Below are 21,278 nucleotides of genomic sequence, written 5' to 3'. Positions count from 1 at the left end.
GACCCGAAATGAAGGAACGTATCTTCAATAAACAATGAAATAGTACGAGTATAACCAACGACGTATTAATAAATTCATACCGCTAATGGAAAAAATTTAATGCTCACTTCAGTCCTTGTCCCATATCCCTTAGCACTTCCCTAGGTTGCCTGTGGCTCTGCAGCTGACCATGTCTCTCCAGTTCCATTACCCGTTTCTGATAATTGTCTAATTTTTTTTGTAGCTGGGAAATTGCCTGGGCACTCTTTTGGTTCTTCTTCTCGAAGACGGCTTTGATCCTCTGTAATTGAAATCTATCTTCTGTCTTGGCTGACAAATCTAGATATTCATTTACGTTATCTGGAAAAAGAATTATGAATTAGGGTACCATTTGACTCCGGATTGTGTAATATATTTCCAGGAAGATAGAGCCTCAAGTTCAAATATGTATTATTTTATTCGAGGGAGTTTCTTTTTCCTTCTCCACTGATCTTATATTCTATCAGGTTGGGAGAAGGGTTCAACATAGAGTTTATTTGACTGCCGGCTGTCCATGCTTTTATCAAGACTCACACGATAGCGTGTAAGCCATGGTTCGGGGTATTTAACTACTAAAAGTGGAAATAGCCATCATCGACGCTAAATGATAATGCCGATAAGATTTAATATGACAGCGTGTAAGTCAGTGTTCGAGAGGCCCAAATTTGATTAAATTGATATAACATCGTATACGACAGTTTTCAAAAAGAACCAGTTATGTAGACAACAGGCAAGGCGTTGTTCAATATAACAGCGTGTACGCCTCAACACAGAATCGACTTCATGGACAGTGACCATGATATTTTATGCAGTTGAACATGATAGCGTGTAGGAAATGGTTCGGAGTATTGACTAGTTACAATGAAAATAAGCAACGCAATAAAGAAAAAATGGAAAAGGATTATGTGATCCAATATAATGGCATGTGCGCCTTGGTTTGGGGTAGCCTTGGCTCCGTGGGCACTGGCAATAACCTTGAAATTCAGTTTATAGACGTTTAATATCCGAGTGCCTATGATTCTATTTAATTCAACATAATAGCGTGTAAGCCGTGGCTCTAAAAATTTAAATACGTATTTGAAAATAGGCATATTTCTAGTGATGCTAAGATTTCATGATGTTCAATATGAAAACGTGTAAGCCAATGTTCCAGAGGCAAACATTTCGAAAAGTTGCTGTTACAGCTTGTCCGGCAACTCCAAACAAGATTAAAGTTCGATGTACACTGGTAATAACTCTAAAATAGGAAACGCAATATAGAAGAAATGGGAAGGGATTACGTAATCCAATATAATGCCATGTGCGCCATGGTTGCAGGAAACCTTGGTCTAGTGGACACTGGCAATATCCTTGAAATTCATTTTATAGCCGTTTAATATCTGTTTGTCTATGATTCTATCGAGTTCAGCATGATGGCGTGTAAGCCATGGCTCTGAGAATAACCTATTCGAAAATATGACATATATGCTACTGATGCTAATATTTCATGATGTTCAATATGAAAGCGTGTAAGCCAATGTTCGAGAGGCAAACATTTCAAAAAGTTGGTAATAACCCTAAAATAGGCAACGCAATATAGAATAAATGGAAAGGGATTATGTAATCCAATATAATGGCATGTGCGCCATGGTTTGAGGTAGCCTTGGCCTAGTGGACACTGACAATAACCTTGAAATTAATTTTATAGCCGTTTAATATCTGTGTGCCTATGATCCTAACAAGTACAGCATGATAGCGTGCAAGCCATGGCTCTGAGAATTAATACGTATTCGAAAATAGGCCTATATGCCAGTGTTGCTAAGATTTCATGATGTTCAATATGAAAGCGTGTAAGCCAATGTTCGAGATGCGAATATTTCAAAAAGTTGCTGTGACAGCATGTCCGGCAACTTCAAACAAGATTAAAGTTAGATGTACACTGGTAATAACCCTAAAATAGGCAACGCAATATAGAAAAAATGAAAAGGGATTATGTTATCCAATATAATGGCATGTGCGTCATGGTTTGAGGTAGCTTTGTCCTAGTGGACACTGGCAATAACCTTGAAATTCATTTTATAGCCGTTTAATATCTGTGTGCCTATGCTTCTATCAAGTTCAGCATGATAGCGTGTAAGCCATGGCTCTGAGAATCCAAATACGTATTTGAAAATAGGCATATATGCTAGTGATGCTAATATTTGATGATGTTCAATATGAAAGCGTGTAAGCCAATTTTTGAGAGGCGAACATTTCAAAAAGTTGCTGTGATAGCGTGTCCCGGCTACTCCAAACAAGATTGAAGTTCGATGTACACTGGTAATAACCCTAAAATGGGCAACTCAATATAGAAGAAATGGAAAGGGATTATGTAATCCAATATAATGGCATGTGCTCCATGGTTTGAGGTGGCCTTGGCATCGTGGACACTGGAAATAACCTTGAAATTCATTTTATAGCCGTTTAATATCTGTGTGGCTATGATTTTATCAAGTTCAGCATAATAGCGTGTAAGCCATGGCTCTGAGAATAAATGTATTTGAAATTAGGCATTAGTGATGCTAAGATTTCATGATGTTTAATATGTTAGTTAGTGTTCGAAGAGCCAGAATTTCACGAAATTGAGATGACAATCAAAATAACCACAAAATTAGACATTATGTAGTTCGACGAAACATCGTCGAACATGGCCTTGACATAATTTGGTCGTCCACGGCTGGGAATAGCGTATCCGCCGCTAGATCCTAGAAGCGTTTTCGCGATGACTTACAATAGCGTGTTCATCAGGGCTCGAGATAGCGTGTTCGCCATGACTTACAACAGCGTGTTTACACATATCGAAAAGCGTGTTCTCCAAGCTAACGCAATGGCTTTTTATAGCGTGCCCGCCACGGCTCGAAAAAACGCGTTTGCCATGGCTTAAAATAGCTTGTTTGTCACGGATCGAGGAGCGTGTTCATAAACGCTTACGCGTATTCGCGATGGCTTTTAATAGCGTGTACACCATGGCTCGAGATATCGTGTTCGCCATGGCTTAAAATAGCGTGTTTATCACGGACCTTGAAGAGTGTTCACTAAGGCTTACGCTTGTTCGCAATGGCTTTCAATAGCGTGTCCGCCACATCTTGAAAAAGCGTGTTTGCCATGGCTGACCATAGCGTGTTTGTCACGGATCGTGAAGCGTGTTCCTAAAGGTTTACGCGTACTCGCAATGTCTTTTAATAGCGTGTACACCACGGCTCGAGATAGCGTGTTCGCCATGGCTTAAAATAGCGTGTTTATCACGGACCTTGAAGAGTGTTCACTAAGGCTTACGCTTGTTCGCAATGGATTTCAATAGCGTGTCCGCCACGTCTTGAAAAAGCGTGTTTGCCATGGCTGACCATAGCGTGTTTGTCACGGATCGTGAAGCGTGTTCCTAAAGGCTTACGCGTACTCGCAATGTCTTTTAATAGCGTGTTCGCCATGGCTTAAAATAGCGTGTTTATCATGGTCCTTGAAGAGTGTTCACCAAGGCTTATGCTTGTTCGCAATGACTTTTAATAGCGTGTCCGTGGCGGCTTGAAAAAGTGTGTTTGCCATAGCTTGCAATAGCGTGTTTGTCACGGATCGAGAAGCGTGTTCCCCAAAGCTTTCGCGTGTTCGCAGTGGCTGATAATAGCGTGTCCGCCAAGGCTTGAGATAGCGTAATTTCCAAGGCTTAGATTAGCTTGTTCCCAATGGCTTACAATGGCGTAGCCATCAGGGATCGAGATAGCGTGTTCGTCTTGACTTACAGTAGCGTGTCCGCCATACGAAGCCCGATCTTTAAGAAACACGTCCACACTCACCATCCCTAAGTTTCTGTTCCATCTTCATCAGGTCCCGCGTCTTAACGATCTTGGTGCCCAGCTGTTCGAGCAACGCCGACGTCCTGGCGTCCATCGCGTAATCGCCGTCATCGTCCTGCTTCATCTGTTCCGAGCTGCCGTTGGAGATGTACGACGGGCATCCGCCGAGGTCCGTCGCGTCCTCTCCGCCGATGGGTCCGGAGTCGTCCAGGTGGTGCAGGTGGGCCGACGAGTCGTTCATCTCGTTCTTGCTGGTCGTCGGCGATTTGTGCCTTCCGATCTTGTACGATTGCGAGGCTAGTCTAGCGTCATCTGACTGGAAATAAAACTGACGGATCGTCGATTATTAGGGGGTGAAGGGATGAACTTTCAAAGATAATTTTTTCAACAAATCAGAAGGCAACGAATTGAACATGAATTTATACAGGATGTTCGATAGAAATAACTTAAGATAATTTGATGCAGATGGTGGCAAAAATAGCGGTCCACTTAGGGAAAAGAACTGGGGTGTGAAAAATCCTTTGAAATTTCAGTGGGGAGTTTAATTTTTTCTGTGCTCGATGCCAGAGACTTTTTATTCTAAATATCGAATCAAATGCAAATTTTCGAAGGAATAAATAGGGTGTAATAAGGAATACTCCTTCTGACGAAAATGATGTATTTTTTATGAAATATCTTTGAAACGTCACATTTTGAAATAACAATTTCAACCGTTTGCCAAAAAAAATTATTTTAAGTACTTAAAATGAAAAATAAAAATGGGTATTCGAAATTTAAAGCGTTTCGTTTCTATTGCACGAGTTGGCAACATCGACTGAAATATGCGTTGATAATAAAAGACAACAAATACCCTATCTTGATGAGATAGACAAAGATGGCTGTCTATGAAGTCTGAGACGAACGAGGAACGTCGCAAAATTTTATGGGATTTTTATGACCGGTTGCTGTTGAGGCTCGCCAATGAGTACGCGCCTTATGATGGCTGTAAATCAACAGCTGTTATTTTATAAACAAGCCATTGTTCTTTTTATTTTCTAGTAGGCGCTGTTGCCAAATCGTAAACTATTATAGAAAATAAAAGAGAAAAGAAAAGAAGCGATTTAAATTTTAAAACCTCATATTTGAAGGATGATTTTGAATAGTTTCCGCGGTGCATTTGAAAAATTCATGACTGAAACTCATAATTATTCCGTTTAAAATTGCATATGCTGTGATAACCCAAATTGAGTAGAATTCCCCATTCAAAAGTGATGAAATTTGGGGTGATTCGTTGGTAAAGAAAGTGTGGGTCTTTCACATATTTTTTTCTTGACCAGCACATGCTTAGTAACAGAAAATGGCACTCGAAAAGCATTTTTTTATTGCTTTCCACCTCCCATAGGATGTCTGCTCAATTTCCTTTCAGTTTCCTGGTTTCTAAGGAAAAAATTAAAAAATTGCCTCTCATGTGTCATCTTCAGGAGGCAAGGCTATATCTTAGCAAAAAAATATGGAAGACCCTCACTATTTTGGACAGGGAAGCAAGCCTTAAATTTTTTCGCAACTATTTGTTTGCACACTGTATGTCAGAAATAATAAATCAGAATAGAATGATCTGTGATTGTGAACGTACTACAAAGGATATCCATAACATTAAAATACACAAAATGACTTATTTCTCAACAGAATACACTGGAACTTCGAACATCCACCTCTAACAACGAAATGATAAGAAAACTCGTGGAAACCCTTTTTCCTCATCCCGTGCAAATTTATCAGTACCACTTCAATACCAACATTCATTAAAGATCCATTTAACTTATGTTTCGGAACTCACCGAACGCAAAGGGTAGAAAAATTGAATTTTCCAGTTCACAAAATGTAGGTGTACACAAGATCACCTTGTTTTATGCAAGCTTGACTAAATTCCACTGTACAACTCGAAGCTTCTCAAATACGTACCCTAATCACGAGCAGAGAACGTAAGATTGGAAAATCGAATGCAAAAGGAAGCCCGACCATTTTCTACGATTGCGGTCGATTTAACTGATAACTTCAAGTTATAGTTTGAGTTCGTGTTAAACTATGATTATATACAAGGTGGGTTTTCCACCTATAAATAATTTGTATAAGCTATAACCTACTATCTAAATACATATAGGGTATTGGTATTCCAGAAAAAAATTATAAAGTAGCTAGAGCATATGGAATATAAAATATTCAAAGAGCCAGAGAGTTTACTGATTTCCAGATAGGGCTTTTGGGATCAGCTGACTGAAAGGACCCCTGAGGGGCACACAAATGTTGGTTAGGTTCATCTTATTGTGATTCCACTGATTTCCAGTAGTTTTATGAATCCTTCTCAATTTTCTGTCGTTCAGTGAATATTATTTTTCCATCAGTGGTGATATGAAAGTGCGGTATGATGGAAAACTGACAATTTTTGACAATACTGACAATTTCAATTTGAATTATTGTGATCATAAATGTCATAGAAGTGTCCTATCCATAGATATGAAGTCTATGCCATAAACATAGGTCTATGGTCCTATCTTAATGTTATCTATGGTTGTAGCCATAGACTTCGAAGATAACCGTCAACGTCTATAGTTTCACCGACCACAGAAGACTATAGTCTGTGGTGAATTGAGACATAGGCGACTCGTGCGTGGGGTACTGACGGACAGTGATACGAGAAAAAAACCTCTTAATATGTGAAATTCACACCTCGTCCGCAGCATAATTCGCACACGTATCTTTTTCGTTCTCGCGGTCGATCCGCCTACGGTTACACCCCGAGTAACGTCATATTATTCTAATCCAAGGGCGTAGCCTCGATCGGCATATTCGATAACACCGAAATCGGCCTAATCAGTTACAGTTTCCGTCGTAATATCGTACTTTCGAATCGCGTTTATTGCCGGTAAATTTGCGCCGCGCGGATTTGTACTTCAATAAAGTGAATCATTGTTGGGCCGCTGAGCAGATAGCGAGTTAACGATGGCGGAGCAATAAACAAAATGCCCAGTCTGACTCATCGTTCGGAGATGGCTCTCGTTTTAATTTCTAGCAAAGTCGAGTCGTAGTTGTTGGGTTGGGATCGATAAAATAGCTCTTCTCTGCGTTTTAGCCGGAGAAAAACCACACTGAATCCCGAACAATAGAAAGGGATCATTTTTGCCCGAACGTTCTCGAATAAGTCCGCTGTCGAGAGGACTTTTTCACGGCCAATTGAAGATTACGTTGCGGGGATATACCCAAAGCCCCCTCTGCATTATTGCAAAATGCAACCACAGCCTTCTCTATTTGGGCATCGTAAAATTTCATTCGACAAAAGAAAGAAATGCTGCAAATTTCCAGCAGAGGTTCAATATTTCCGACTTTTCCGCTATTCTACGACAATGAATAGGACAAAAATCTTTATTTTAGAAATTACGTGCAATTTTGGTTTAGTCGATTCACATTCAGGTACATATTTTTGATGTTGAAGAGGTGAAGTATCTCACATAGGTAGGCCTATCGTTGAAAACATCGAAAAATTCACGGAAATAATACAGTCTTAGCATCGCCAAGGGACTAAAAATCGACCATAAAACACTTTTGCACGAAGCTGTAATATTGCCACACCAATTGACACAAAAATCATAATGGATCAAATTTCTATCCGTGAAGTCTTCGCCAAATGGAATGAAATCGACCTATTTCTTGCTTCCATTGGCCAAACACTGAATTAAGATCTCTACAGTATACGATTCGACCTTTTTAAGCTCGCGATTGACCAGCAAGAAAGGCGTAGTTTTCTATCAGGACAACACCAGACTACACTTGTCTATAGTGACTTCCCAAAATCTCCAGGACCTTGGATGGGAAGGTTTCGATGCATCCACCCCATAGTCCGGACCTGGCACCAATCGATTACCACCATTCTTATCTCGCATTTCAAAACTTCCTTGGAAAGAAATGGGCATCGAGAGCAGATCTTGAAAATCTATTAGAAGAGTTCCTCGCCAATAAGGACAAAGACTTCCATGACAGAGGCATTAAGAAGCTACCTTCAAAATGACAACAAATATAGAAAAAAAGGGTGCATCTTTGACACAAATTGCACAATCCAAAACATGTCAAAAAAGGTCTTGAAGTTCAGGAAAAAAATGAATTTTTTTTCCTAACCTATTCGGGATCTATTAATAGTTTTTTTTGTTTTACATTGGGGAATTTTCTGTTTTGAGCGAGATATTTTGTTTAGTTTACTTTTCGTTGCCGTTCCGGTGCGATAAGAATCCAGAGGTAAGACAACACTCCGTTTTTATATTTTTGGAACTTCAGCCTCCATTTTCACCAGTCCTATGCCACATTTAGAATTCCATCCCTTCGTACTGTTAGTAAGATACTCTGCTGGTGTGGATACCCGTGGCTACCCTTCCTTGATTTTCCCCTTACTTTCCAGTACTCACCCCTACTGTTAGTACGATACTTTGCTGGTGTGGATACCCGGGGGGTGCAGAACGCACCTAGGGGTGAGCCATCGTAGGTCTGTGCCGTCTTATTTCAACATTATTCTACCAAGATCGAATAACGGAGTATACAGGGTGAGTTTTTGACAAATATTTTGGCAGTAGAATCTTGAGGTCAAAAGAAACACTTTTTTCCTATATCATTTTTACCGAATCGACTCGGTTTTAAAGATACAGGCTGTTGAAAAACCGTAAAAATGTTATTTTCAGTTCTATCTCACAAACGTTTTTATCAAATAAAATTAATCTCGTAATATAGATTCTCATTTATTTGATGAATCATTTTCGATCACAAGATATCACCCACGTCTTCCAGGTTTCTCATTATGACCATTACGTATCATAAAAATACCAACAATTCAAAGAACCCATCTTTTGGACGCTATCTAATGAATATTTGAACTTTTTTCAAAATAAAAGTTTTCGAGTAATTTGATATTCCAAAATATCTGTGAAATTTGAAAAATTGGGTACATTGGCTGAATGAAACTGTGTTTAAAAGGTTTTTCAGGGGTGGCATAGCTCATTATGAAAACTTAAATTGGCTATATCTTTTATCAGGAGCGAATCGGACAAAATGGTATAGGAAAAGAGTGTTTCTTTTGACTACAAGAATCTTCTGTTAAAATATTTGTACTAGTCAAAGACTCAACCTGTATAGAATTTTAAAGCCATCTTATTTTTACAATATGGCTTTAGCTAAATTCGTTTTCAAGTAGTGAAATTTCGAATCCAAGATGGGAATTCTTTATTTTCCTCAACGACAATGAAACATGGAGAAAGGTAAAAAACTTTCCGTTGAATTCATCCCTGGAAATACAGAAAGCAATGAAAAATTCACGTACGTCAACAGCACCTCTTTTTCAATTCCAAAGGTCCATCTAAAATCGGAAATCGAGATAAACAATTCGAGATAACCAGCTCAAAAAGTATAGTAAACAAAATTCTTCCGCTGCTTCCCAACAATAAACTCGATAAGACCAAAAATAAACGCCGAAAATTCAATCAATCTCCGATAAAAAACATAATTATAAATTACCCCATCAAAACGAAATATGACGTCACCGCCTTCGTAAACCTGAACCAACATGACCACTGCGCACTGGTTGCACTTACGCGTGCCGTACACGGACGTACCGTCGTCAACTGAACACGCGAAACGCTAAGAAATTCCACAAAAGAATCACTTTCATCTGGGTCAAAGAGATTGAACTGTTGTCATGATAAAAGGAGCTGTGATATTATGGGAAGAGATCATCGCATGAATGGGAACGATTAGAGATACATGACCAAATAGGGCCAGGGTTCAGAGCGAAGAATTGTTTAAAATTCGAACGGAGAGCGATAACGACTGTTATGATGACCGGCGGAAAACTGATGAGGTAATTGAAGTAACTACCCTTTGTTGTAGGCAGCGAGGAGGAAGGTGTATGTGTGTTATCTTAGAAAACGAGTCTTTATTCTTCTTGACCTTAAACGTTCGACGTATTCGCGTTATTCATTGGAAGGCTAGCTAGCTACTTAGGTTGGGAGGCTAGTACATGTGCACCTACCCGATGAATGTGCGGATAAAATTAACACCGTTCTATTAAAAAGCGTTTCCAAGTAGTCGAGATGAATTTTCTACAAACAGTGAATAGCGGTGTGAATAAGAAGAACGAAGTTCGTCATTTCAGGAGATTATAATGTGCGTTCAAAAAGTTTCTAAACGTAATTGTCAGCTTCTTCTGTACCAGGCGCCTGAAAATATTCTATCGATAAAAGTTTCAAGGACTTCAGTATCAGCACTCTACATGAATTTCCCCCAAGATCCATTGATCTTACACCATGTGGTTTTTCGAATGGCCTGATTTGAAGAATTCTATACTATAGCCTTATTTAAATACCAATTTCTGATTTGGACCACAAGACCAGAATTATTAAAAAAAAATCGAATTAACTATAATCCTTTCATTTTAAATAACGTTTTTGAATCTGCCAGAAGAAGATGTTTTGAGCAGAGAGGACATTTCCAGAAACTACTTAATATAGAGAACTCCGAAATGTTTTTTTTTCGAGCGTGTCATATTTTCAGAGGATATGTTAATTGGACCTAAAGGAAGCTACTCCTCAAGAGACTGACAATTCGGACGTAACGCAAGGTCACAGCGGTTGTTCGACAATGCAAAAAAAAAATCATTACTTGTACATACTCAAGCGTGTCAGATTTTCATACAGATGGTTAGTCTCGGTGTTGCAGACGTGTTGACCCACTAATCTGCTAATCTGATAATAATCAGGGGGGTTTTCTTAATCTGACAGTTTGAAGATGATAACAAGGAATTTTTTAAAGAGTTTTCCCTTCCTGTACCTCTGATCGTTTCTGTTTTCATTATGAAAGTTGTAGATAATAAAATTCTATACAACTTTTGTCTGAAACAATTTTTCATACCCCCAACCGTTTTCGAGTTAGAGGGCTATAAGTGCGAGGAGCATAGCCCCACATGCAAAAGGCCAAGGTCACTGTACAAACCCAGTCTAAGGTACATTCATCGCCATATATCTCAGAAACGTTCAAACATAGAAAAAATTGCTTCGGACAAAATTTGTAGAAAATGTTATGCTCTACAACTTTTATAATGAATGCGAAAACAATTTGAAGCCCAGGAGAGGAGATAATTCAAAAAAACTGATATTTGTGACCTTTATGGCCAATTTTTATTGTTTCGGCTTGCTGAAACTGTCAGATTATCCTTTTTCCGTTATTTTTGAATAGTTAGCTTCAATATAAGTAAAAAAGCCACCACGCCCGAGAATGTACACGTGACTTTTTTTTTAAGTCACGCTTAAATTGTCAGATTAAGAGGATATATATGTACTTTTCAACATGAGGAATGATCATTTTTTTCTACTATTCTGACAGGCTGACCTAGACAGTAAAGTAAATCCTGAATTTCCCTCTTGGGCTCCCCAACTATAACAGAATCGAAAATTTGGGTCAAAATCCATAAATCACCCTGTATCTGCGAAACTAATGGCCTAGAGTACAAAAGAAGCAACTTTCCTTAAAGGCCTAGATGAGCTGCATTCACCACTAGCCTATGGCCAACCACTCGTGAAACACCCTGTATAACATGCCATATGGCCGTCAATTATTTGGTTCATAGGAATGATCTTTGGTTTATACTTTATAGGAATGCCAGTCGAATAGTATTACCAAAAAACGAATTTTCAATTAAAATCCCTGAATTATATTTTGAATGTGGAAAATAATTACATAATTCCACATTAAATATGCTGGAATAGGAACGAAGGTCCATTCTAATACCCGAAACACTTCGAAAACTAGCCACTGTATGGCTCAAATTTGAATATTGGACTCTTATTAGTGTAATAATAATATATGTATCTATTTTGATACAGCTTCGCAACATATGTGAGCTGAAAAAATTAGAAAAGCATTGGCGTCATTAGCTTTTGCACGCTTATTAAAATTCATTGTCGGAGCGGTCACCCATCCACGCGCTGACCACATACTCGAACTTGGCTGTTAATAACGTTTTGAGTTCAGAGTTTCAGCGTCAACTGGCAGGTACTTTATATTTATGCAATACTCAAGTTTTAATGACGTTTTTCTTTTCATTTTTCAATTATCGTCAAGGTCAAGGTGGGCTAAAAACAACATAAATTTGTTACAACATCTACAATAAAAATTATTGCAAAATGCAGATGTTCCCACACATAATGGGCAACCAGGAAAAAATCAAGTCGAAAATACAGGGTGTATCTGAAGGTGTGGCTTTTTTTCAACAGAAGGTAGAACTGGTCAAAATGAAGCGTTTCACCAAAACTCACCCATACAACAAAACTTTCAAAATGACATAGGTGAAAAAAAATTGAAAATGGTTACTGAAATAGATCCTAACACGATCCTAGATCGTTTGTTAGCTGAATTATCGAAAAGCAGTGGGAAAAAACTCCTGATTCGACCATGTGGTTTCGTTTAGGATATTGGCTCGTTCGATATTTACGTGGTAATGAAAATGGAAACTTACACAATTTTATGAAGAGACTTGGGACACGAGTGTAACAAATACACTGCGCAAAAAAATTAACGCACATTCTGAAAACCCCAATTTTAATGAAAGTTAACTCTACAATGACTTTATAACTTATTTTTTATGTTCTCTCGGGAAGGTTTTGAACGAAACAAGACACATTAAATGGAAGAAAAATTCAGGATTTCACCGAATCTTATGTGAAAGAAGAGAAATGAACAATGTTCAAAATACTGAAATGCTGATAAGTGATTTAATACTTGGTATTTCCACCCCTTGCGTTCATTACAGCTCGGCAAAGACGGTTCATACTCAAAATGTTCCGATCTAATCCTACATTCTCTTCAAGAATTTTCCTTATATACTTATCAACATTCATAGCTCCATTATCAACGACCACTAGGTCTGTGCGAGCAGTCAAACATATTCCACCCCATACCATAATCGATCCTCCCCCGAAACCAGTAGTATTCAGGAAATTGCACTGAGCATATCTTTCATGTGGACGTCTGTATACAAGCAAACGTCGATCACAATGGTAGAGGCAGAATCTAAACTCATCTGTGAAGAGAACTTTTTCCCAATCGGCCTCTTCCCAATGGATATGCTCTCGCAAAATCCAAACGCGCCCTTCGATGGGCTAGGATAAGAGCTGGGCCTCTTGCCGCGACAGGAGGCCCTAAATCATATTTTCTGAGGCGATTTCTTATTGTCTGGGTGCTAATTTGCACCTCATGAGTTTGCTCAAGCTGAATTTGAAGGAGGCGAGCGGTTGCAAACCGTTGTCTCAACGAAGAAACTCTCAAGTAACGTTCTTGAATGGCAGTTGTTACCCGTGGTCTACCCTGTCCTGGTCTTCGGACATTCATACCTGTCTCCCAGAATCGCTGCAACATTCTGGACACACTTGTATGGGAAACTCCAAACCTTTCTGCAATTCTTGTGTATGTCCACCCTTCTTCTCGCAAAACTACCGCTTGGGCACATTCCTCTTGGGTCAAATTGCGTGTTTCGCGTTGCATAGCGATCGAGTGTAGAAAATCAAACGAAAGAAAAACTATTGATCACTAGAATTGATCGAGAACAACTGATTTTAGAATGGAGCCATTACATTCAAAATCAGATAATATCATCTTTTTTTATTCCTGCTGGGAAAAAACATCTGTATTGAAGAAAACCGTTAAAAGTGGATAACATATGCATGCATAATTCTGATAAAAATAATTATCATTGAGTTGTAGAATAAATTTGAGATTTCCATAATGTGCGTTAATTTTTTTGCGCAGTGTAGAACAATACTTCAAAATCTCACCAATGAAATTCGTCTAAATCATTGACGAATTTTCTCACAATGGGCATCACAATCTTCTTGTTTGAACATTCCAACAATCGTCGTAAAAATCGGATGAAATGGGGAAACATTATAGCACTTTTTCAACATAACTAACATAAGCACTTTCAAGAAACTGCCTCGATTTTCTACATTTTTTCACTCTAAATTGCACGATACAACGATTATGATTCTCTCAAAAGTGACCTGATGCATCCAATCCGATGAACTTGGTACTGAACCATTCATTGTCCAGCCATATGTTATGTATTGTTTCGTTTTTGCGATACCGGAGTCACCCTCCACAGTCCCGTACTTGGAATTCAATGAAATTTTGTCCAACTTTTAGGGGTTGTATCTCAGCCATCTTGGATATTTTATATAGACAATTTTAGGTGGAAAGACTTATTTTGATGAGTTCTATACTTCATTCAAATTTATTTTAGCAGTCGGTTGGCCATGAAATAATTTTCTCAAGTTTTTGTAACTAGAACGAAGTTAAGTTGGCACTCATGAAATGTCGTTAATGTCATAACGCCGTTGCCACAACTAATATCAATTTTTATTAGGGAAATGCTGAAAGTGATTGAAAAAAGAGACAGGGTTTCAGGAAGTGCTATTTAGAATTCAGGTCCGCTAATTCAAATAGTTATACCCTGATATTCTAAAATCCACAATACGTCAGACGGTAGCGAACATATTCAATGTAAGAGAATTTATATAATGTTTCATCTGAATCTAAACGACTTATATTTCAGCTGAATATTTCCACAATCAGAAAGATTGTGAATGAAGAGGATGACAAAGAATTTCCTTCTATTGGGAGACCCAAAAAAGTGGTAGCATTTGAGAATTTTATGTTTGAGTGAATTAATGCGAAAAGTTTACTACAGGATTTTCGATAAATGTCATCGGAGAATAAGTTCCCTAAAATGGATTTTTCTATTTTTCATTTGACTTGTCCTATACAATGTAAATGTCTTAAGGTACTAATAAATACCTAATTATTATTATTACATCAATGTATTAAGATGAATAGCCACAAATACGCGCAAGTTGCCCTGTTACTTGTTTATTCATGTGAAATTTTTGTTCAACGGTGAAGTGGCATCTTAACTTGAAACTTCCTTCAATTCCTTTTACTTATATTGATGCAAGATGATTTTTGTTGAAGAATTTAACATCCTTGTAATTATCTGTTAATTCCTTCGTGAGATACCCATTCCCAACCACTGCAATATATGCATTTCATCTTCGGGTTAATATTTTTGAAATCTACAAATGATGTTTGCCAAAGAAGATAATGAACATTAACTCTCCTCAAGCTAGTGCATATTATGATATTATACTGATCTCTTGTATTACCCATGCGAATAACTGGATTTGGTATGCCTTCAATCAGTTTGTATAAACTTCAATTATGTTCGTCACATATTATCCGAAGAGATTCGACATTGTGATAGTGATAAAATACGTAATAACAGAAACTTTTACGTAGAACGGGCAACAAGGCGTTGATTTAAAACCCAAAAATGTTTTGACAAGCTTCATAACCCCACATTTTCGTACTATACAGAGTGAAATGTGTCAAATTTCCATGGCCAACCGACTGCTAAAATAAAAGTGAATGAAGTATACCTTCTGTCGAAAAAAAAGCCTGTCTTTCGAAGGTTTTTCTTTCCATTTTTCAATCATCGTTTGAGGTCAAGGTGGGCACAAAACCCATAAATCTGTTACAACACTTACAATCAAAATAATTACAAAATACAGTTGTTCCCACGCATAACGAGCAACAAGGAAAAACTCAAGTCGAAAATATACCTCGTACATCCACCTGCCACCAAAACTACGTGCATCATCGAATTGCCGGGTTTATTTTTGGCCCGCTTCGCTCGCGGAAAATTCGATGTCGAATCTCCATTATTAATGTCCACCTGAATCACACCGATTATCGGGAACCGTGTTCCGTTGATGAACCGTTCGTCGAACAGAAATTTTTCAATTATTCATGCCTCTGATGTGTACCTACGCCGCAGTAATCCTTGGAGAAGGAGAATCTGAAACGATTCTGTTCCTTTTCGAATTTTTTGATCTTCTGTATATTGTAGACGCGACAGGGGAAATTCGATATCGGTGTACGTGGCGAAGTAGAAGAAGGGAAAATGTGTACTCACTATATTCAATCGATACATGGACGAATGTACGAGAGTAGAGGAAAAAATAATTTTTTCCACAATCGCTGCATAAAGTGATCATGACATCCATAAATCACTAGTGATTAATGAACCATAATTCACTGATTTTCTGTCAAACTTTCATTAATCACTACGTTCGTTGAATAATAATAATAATACATTGTGAAAGGGTATATCAGTCACCAGGAACCTCAGTTTATATACAATTTATTCAGATAGCTACGTTTCGAGACTTTTAGTCTCTTCCTCAGGCTATGAATATAAGATAAATGGATTTATTCCTTTGAAACATTGTTCAAAATCGTGGTTGTCAATAAATACTACAATAAACATCTCTGGGGGACAACAATCTTTTTGACGTATATCAATATCGGGTACATAAATCACTAGTGATTAATGAACCATTGTTCACTGATTCTATGTCAAACATTCATTAATCACTACGCTCGTTGAATAATAATAATAATAATAATACACCAATTGACGGATTTAGGACTTTCATTCGAGACAACTGCAAGGTTGTCACGAAGGAAAAAATAATGAGATTTTTCGTCTATTAGTCTATTCTCTATTCCATATTTCATCATTTGATAACACCTCAGAAACACGATTGGTTTTTGCGTGATTTCGTGATTGAAAGGATCGAAAGATCAAGGACTGGATGGAGATGTAGCGCAATTTTTATTCGGTGCAATCGCTCTGCAGAATCATCATTTCGTTATTCGGATCGATATGGAACCTTTGGACGATTTGACGCGAAAAAGTTGTAACAGATACAATTTGAAAAAAGACGATACAGGGTGGTCTAGATCGTAACCAAGAAATTTTAACCACGTATTCTGCATCAAAAATTTTTTTATTAATAGCTTTCACACTGCTTGAAATATTTTTATGAAATTTGAGACATAGGTTTTGAACGTCAAGGAGCACTTTTTGCATAATATCATTTCTTTTCTATTCTATCAGTGGAGTCCGTACTGCAGCGAGACTGAATATTTTCAGATAAAAACATGATAAGCCACTGGTGTTTCCCACAATAAAAAATACTATTTAAATCCTTATTTAATTTGCTGCACGAGGCACCGTTTCCAGTTAAAAAAATAAAACACATTCACATGCATGAAGAAATCGCCAAAATTTGATATAGCAAAAATTGTCTTATTATTATTATGTACCTACCATATTAAATTTTGTCGATTTCTTCATGCATGAGAATGTGTTTTATTTTTTTTAACCGGAAACGGAGCCTTGTACAGCAAAAAGTCAAGAGACCGGATTTGCTCCAAATTAAATAAGGATTTGAATAGTAATTTTTATTGTCGGAAGAACCAATGGCGTATCATTTTTTTATCTGAAAATATTCAGTCTCGCTGCAGTACGGACGCCTCTGGTAGAATAGAAAAGAAATGATATTATGCAAAAAAGTGCTCTTTGACGCTCAAAACCTATGTCTCAAATTTCATAAAAATATTACAAGCAGTGTGAAAGTTATTAATAAAAAACATTTTTTTTCTATAATTTTAACACCCCTTATCTCGGAGATTAAACATTTCTCGACATATGTTTATATGACAAACCAGGGCTTATTTTTGATATAGAATACGTGGTTAAAATTTCCTGGTTACAATCTGGACCACCCTACCATGTTATGTAGACAGAATGTACGAGGATGTATTGATGTCTAGTTATCCTAGACCAGTTCCATGCATGAAAAAATATTGCGTTACCATAGCAACGAACAATAACTCATTAGAAGTGTCAGTTTAAAGTTTGAGGTCATAAAAGTAAACCAGACTTACGCAATAAATTAAAAGAAAGAAGATGTCCACCGAAATCGTGAAAATCGAAAAATTGGAGTATCGAGCCAACAAGTACCTGTATTTAAAAGGTTTAAGAGGTTAAAAGAATTGGGCGGATATCTGAAGAACTGAATATTTCATACGAACGCGTTCATCATATAGTTCACGTCAATTTGGACATGAGAAAAATTGCTGCAAAATGGATCCCCAAATGTTTGAATGTTGACCAAAAGCGTGCAAGGGTAGAAGCATCGCGTTCGATCTGTGCTCGGTTTGAAAACGATGTAGACTTCTCAAACCGAATTGTTACTATGGATGAGACTTAAGTACATTTCTACGAAAGAGAAACAAATCAACAATCGATGGAATGGCGACACTCTGGTTCTCCAAGACCTAAGAAGTTTCGTGTCCAAAAATCTGCTGGAAAAGTTCTTGCTTTAGGTTTTTGGGATTGACACGGCGTAATCATGATCGATTTTTTGGATAAGGGTAGAACAATAACCGGAGATTACTATTCGACATTACTGACCACTCTACGGAAAAAAATTAAAGAGAAAAGACGCGGAAAGCTATTCAAAGGTGTTTTGTTTTTGCAGGACAACGCCCCTGCACACAAATCTCATGTTGCCATGCAAAAAATTCGTGATTTAGGGTTTGAATTACTAGAAAACCCCCCTTTTCACCAGATTTGGCACCATCCGACTATCATCTCTTTTCTCAACTGAAAAAAGAGTTTAAAAGGTCGTAAATTTTCTTCCAACGAGGAGGTAATAAAAGCTGTGGAGGTCTGGTTTGCAGAGCAAGAAGAAACATTTTTTTGAAAGGTCAAGAGACGTTGCAGGTTCGCTGTAATGAATGTATCCAATTGAGAGGAGAATATGTTGAGTGATAAAATATTTTGACATTGAAATTTTTTGTGGTTCTATAGTAGTCTAAGAATTTTTCAATATATCCTCGTATTTCTGAGCTAGAGGGAAAATATTTTTGTACTACTATAAATTTAGATTAAGATATTTTTCGAATCCCATGAACATTGTCAATCGTATACAGTGTGGTCCAACGAAAACTCAACACTTTTCTGATTCAAGGGGAACAACTTTTCAGCTTTTTTCAACCCCATAACTTCACCCCCTGACGGGGCAGAGCACAACCCGTCGATTTTGAATACTGATGAGTGATGTTGTGTTACGATAACTAATTTTGAAGAATGTATCTGCCCCTTTAATTTCGCCTTAAAATATCCATTGATAATGAAAGGAAATCGAAAATACTGAAAGAGGCAATGTGGAATTTATCTCGAGAATATTCGTTTGAGATTATATCAACGAAAACCTATTTAGCCACATGTTTCTTCGGGAAATATCAACGTTTTCGGCTAAGCATTCCAGACGCGTATCTAGTATGAACAAACTGTATAATTTTTCCATTCACGAATGAAGAACAATTCGCAATTAAACAATTAAACGCTCGACGATACGCTGGGAAGGACCCCAACAAAATTACCCCCCATATCAGAAACGTACAAGGTCCACGTGCGGAAGAACAATTTCATTATTTTCTCATTTCGCGTCAGCTCCGAATTACGAAATCTCCCATTTTTCCCCTAGGCGTAAATTACGCCGGGTCACTCGATTTTAATTAACTTATCAATGTTTACAGCGATCGGCAGAGGTCACTCACCATCCTTTCAATGAATATAGCCAAAGTGATTCATTACGTACACGACCGTTGGTTATTGTTTGCAAAAAATGCAAAACGAACCAACCCTTTCTGACGTCGAAGAAAGGTTCAACGTTTTCCCTGCCTAGGAGTGCCTTTCGAGGCCTCGTTTTCGAAATCATAAATATCGAGCGACAGAATATATTTTTTTCAGACACGTATTCTACCAGGAGCAGCACGAACGCGAAATATGGAGCGTTAAAAAAAAAGTATACGTTGTCAAGAGAGCTGTGGGATTTTGATGGTCGATATTCTGTGATTGAACGTAAAGTTTAACTTCTTCGATATAAACAATCAAGAAGAGTTTCGTATATTTCTTTGAAAGATAAAATTCGTTGTCTACTGAGATGATCTCAAGAAGTATAGCAGCTGGAAGAAAACGGATGACACATTTCCGAGCCCATTTTAGGACAAACAAAGAATGGTGAAAACCGTAGCCTTCTACGATACTTCGTTTTTGAGTCTGATAATTTCGTAAAGTTCCCATAACTTTTTTGTCTTTGAAGATACAAATCCGAAACTTGAACCTTCTACAGGCACTTTTTTACGTAGAATCCACCGATGAGCTCAAAATATTTTTTCATTTGGAATCATTAGGTGAACTCTCATTTTTTTAAATGCAAACTTTCATTGAATTTGTTATTTTTAAATTGGAAAAAAATTTTTGTCAGTAGATTCTACGTATGAAAGTGCCTAAGAGGGTTCAAGTTTCAGATCTGTAACTTCAAAGACAAAAAAGTTATGAGAATTTTTCGGAATCGTGAAAATCTCAATTTTTGTTTATAACTCGAAATCTAAAAATGATAGGCCGATTCTGTTTTCAGATTTGGATTAGTCATGAAAAAAGAACTAGAGAATGTATCATTCGTTTTCTTCTAGCAGCAATATTTCTCCAGATCCCCTCAGTATACAACGAAATTTGCCTACCCTGCACTATACAGGATGAGTCTTTGACTTGTACAAATATTCTTGAGGTCAAAAGAAACACTTTTTTCCTTTACCATTTTTTCCGAATCAGCTCGGTTTAAAAGATATAGGCTGTTGAAAAACCATAAAAAATGTTATCTCACAAACGGTTCCATCGAAAGAAATGAATTTCGGAATATAGGTTTTAATTTATTTGATGAATCTTTTTCAAACACCAGATATCACCCAGGTCTACCAGTTTTCACCATTACGTGCCATACATATACCAAAAATTCAAAGAACCCAACTCTTGAAGCTAAGTTAGACGCTATGTGATGAATATTTGAACATTTTGTAAAATAAAAGTATTCTTTATATTTTTTCGTATAATGAGTCGTTTTCAAATGATTTACAGTTCAAAAATTGAGAAGTATGTGTGAAATTTGAAAAATTGGGTACTTTTTCTGAATATAACTCTGTTTATAAAGATACACGGATGTGTAGTGTCACAGAGTGAGCTAGTTATTCTGAAACAAATTTTGTTATTCCAGAGTTGGCACAGCTCATTATGAAAACTTGAAATGGCTATATATGTTTATTAGGGCCGAACCGGAAAAAATGGTATAGAAAAAAAGTGTTCCTTTTAACCTCAAGAATTTACTGTTAAAATACTTGTACGAGTCAAAAACTCACCCTGTACAATACTACAAAATCATAAAAAATGGTGCAAAAATTTCCCTTGCAGAAAAGTGTGGCTTCCCGGTTACACCTTTTTTTTTTTCATAAGAATCCCAATAACTCATAAACCATTGAGTGTTTGCTCACGGTATGTTGGAATTGCCGTCAAATCAGCTATCTAACGATGCAAAGATACACTGGATGTACCATTTGTAGTCTGTTTCCGGTATAAACGGAAGTTACAGAGGTCTGAAAATATTTCAGGGGGAAATTTCATTGTCGAAAACCCAAACA

General features: G+C 37.4%; 1 protein-coding gene across 14 annotated transcripts in view; it reads right to left on the bottom strand.

Moving 5' to 3' along the window:
- LOC123322988 (transmembrane and coiled-coil domains protein 2) overlaps positions 1–21,278 on the bottom strand; it is a 37,539-nt gene that overhangs the window by 9,206 nt on the left and 7,055 nt on the right. For 11 of the 14 annotated variants that reach the window (XM_044911136.1, XM_044911134.1, XM_044911135.1 and 8 more), the window contains 2 exons: positions 3,828–4,155; positions 108–339 (listed from right to left, as the gene is read on the bottom strand). In XM_044911136.1, coding sequence (XP_044767071.1) covers positions 108–339; positions 3,828–4,155 — 560 coding nt within the window. Of the gene's footprint in view, positions 1–107; positions 340–3,827; positions 4,156–9,359; positions 9,518–21,278 lie in introns of those variants that run through there. The other 3 variants (XM_044911141.1, XM_044911142.1, XM_044911130.1) reach the window with 3 other exon arrangements.

The sequence above is a fragment of the Coccinella septempunctata genome, chromosome 1 (assembly GCF_907165205.1).
Source record: "Coccinella septempunctata chromosome 1, icCocSept1.1, whole genome shotgun sequence".
In the NCBI taxonomy this organism is placed as follows: Eukaryota; Metazoa; Arthropoda; class Insecta; order Coleoptera; family Coccinellidae; genus Coccinella; species Coccinella septempunctata.
The sequence above is the reverse complement of the archived record's forward strand: the minus strand, read 5'-3'. Positions and strand labels throughout refer to the sequence as shown.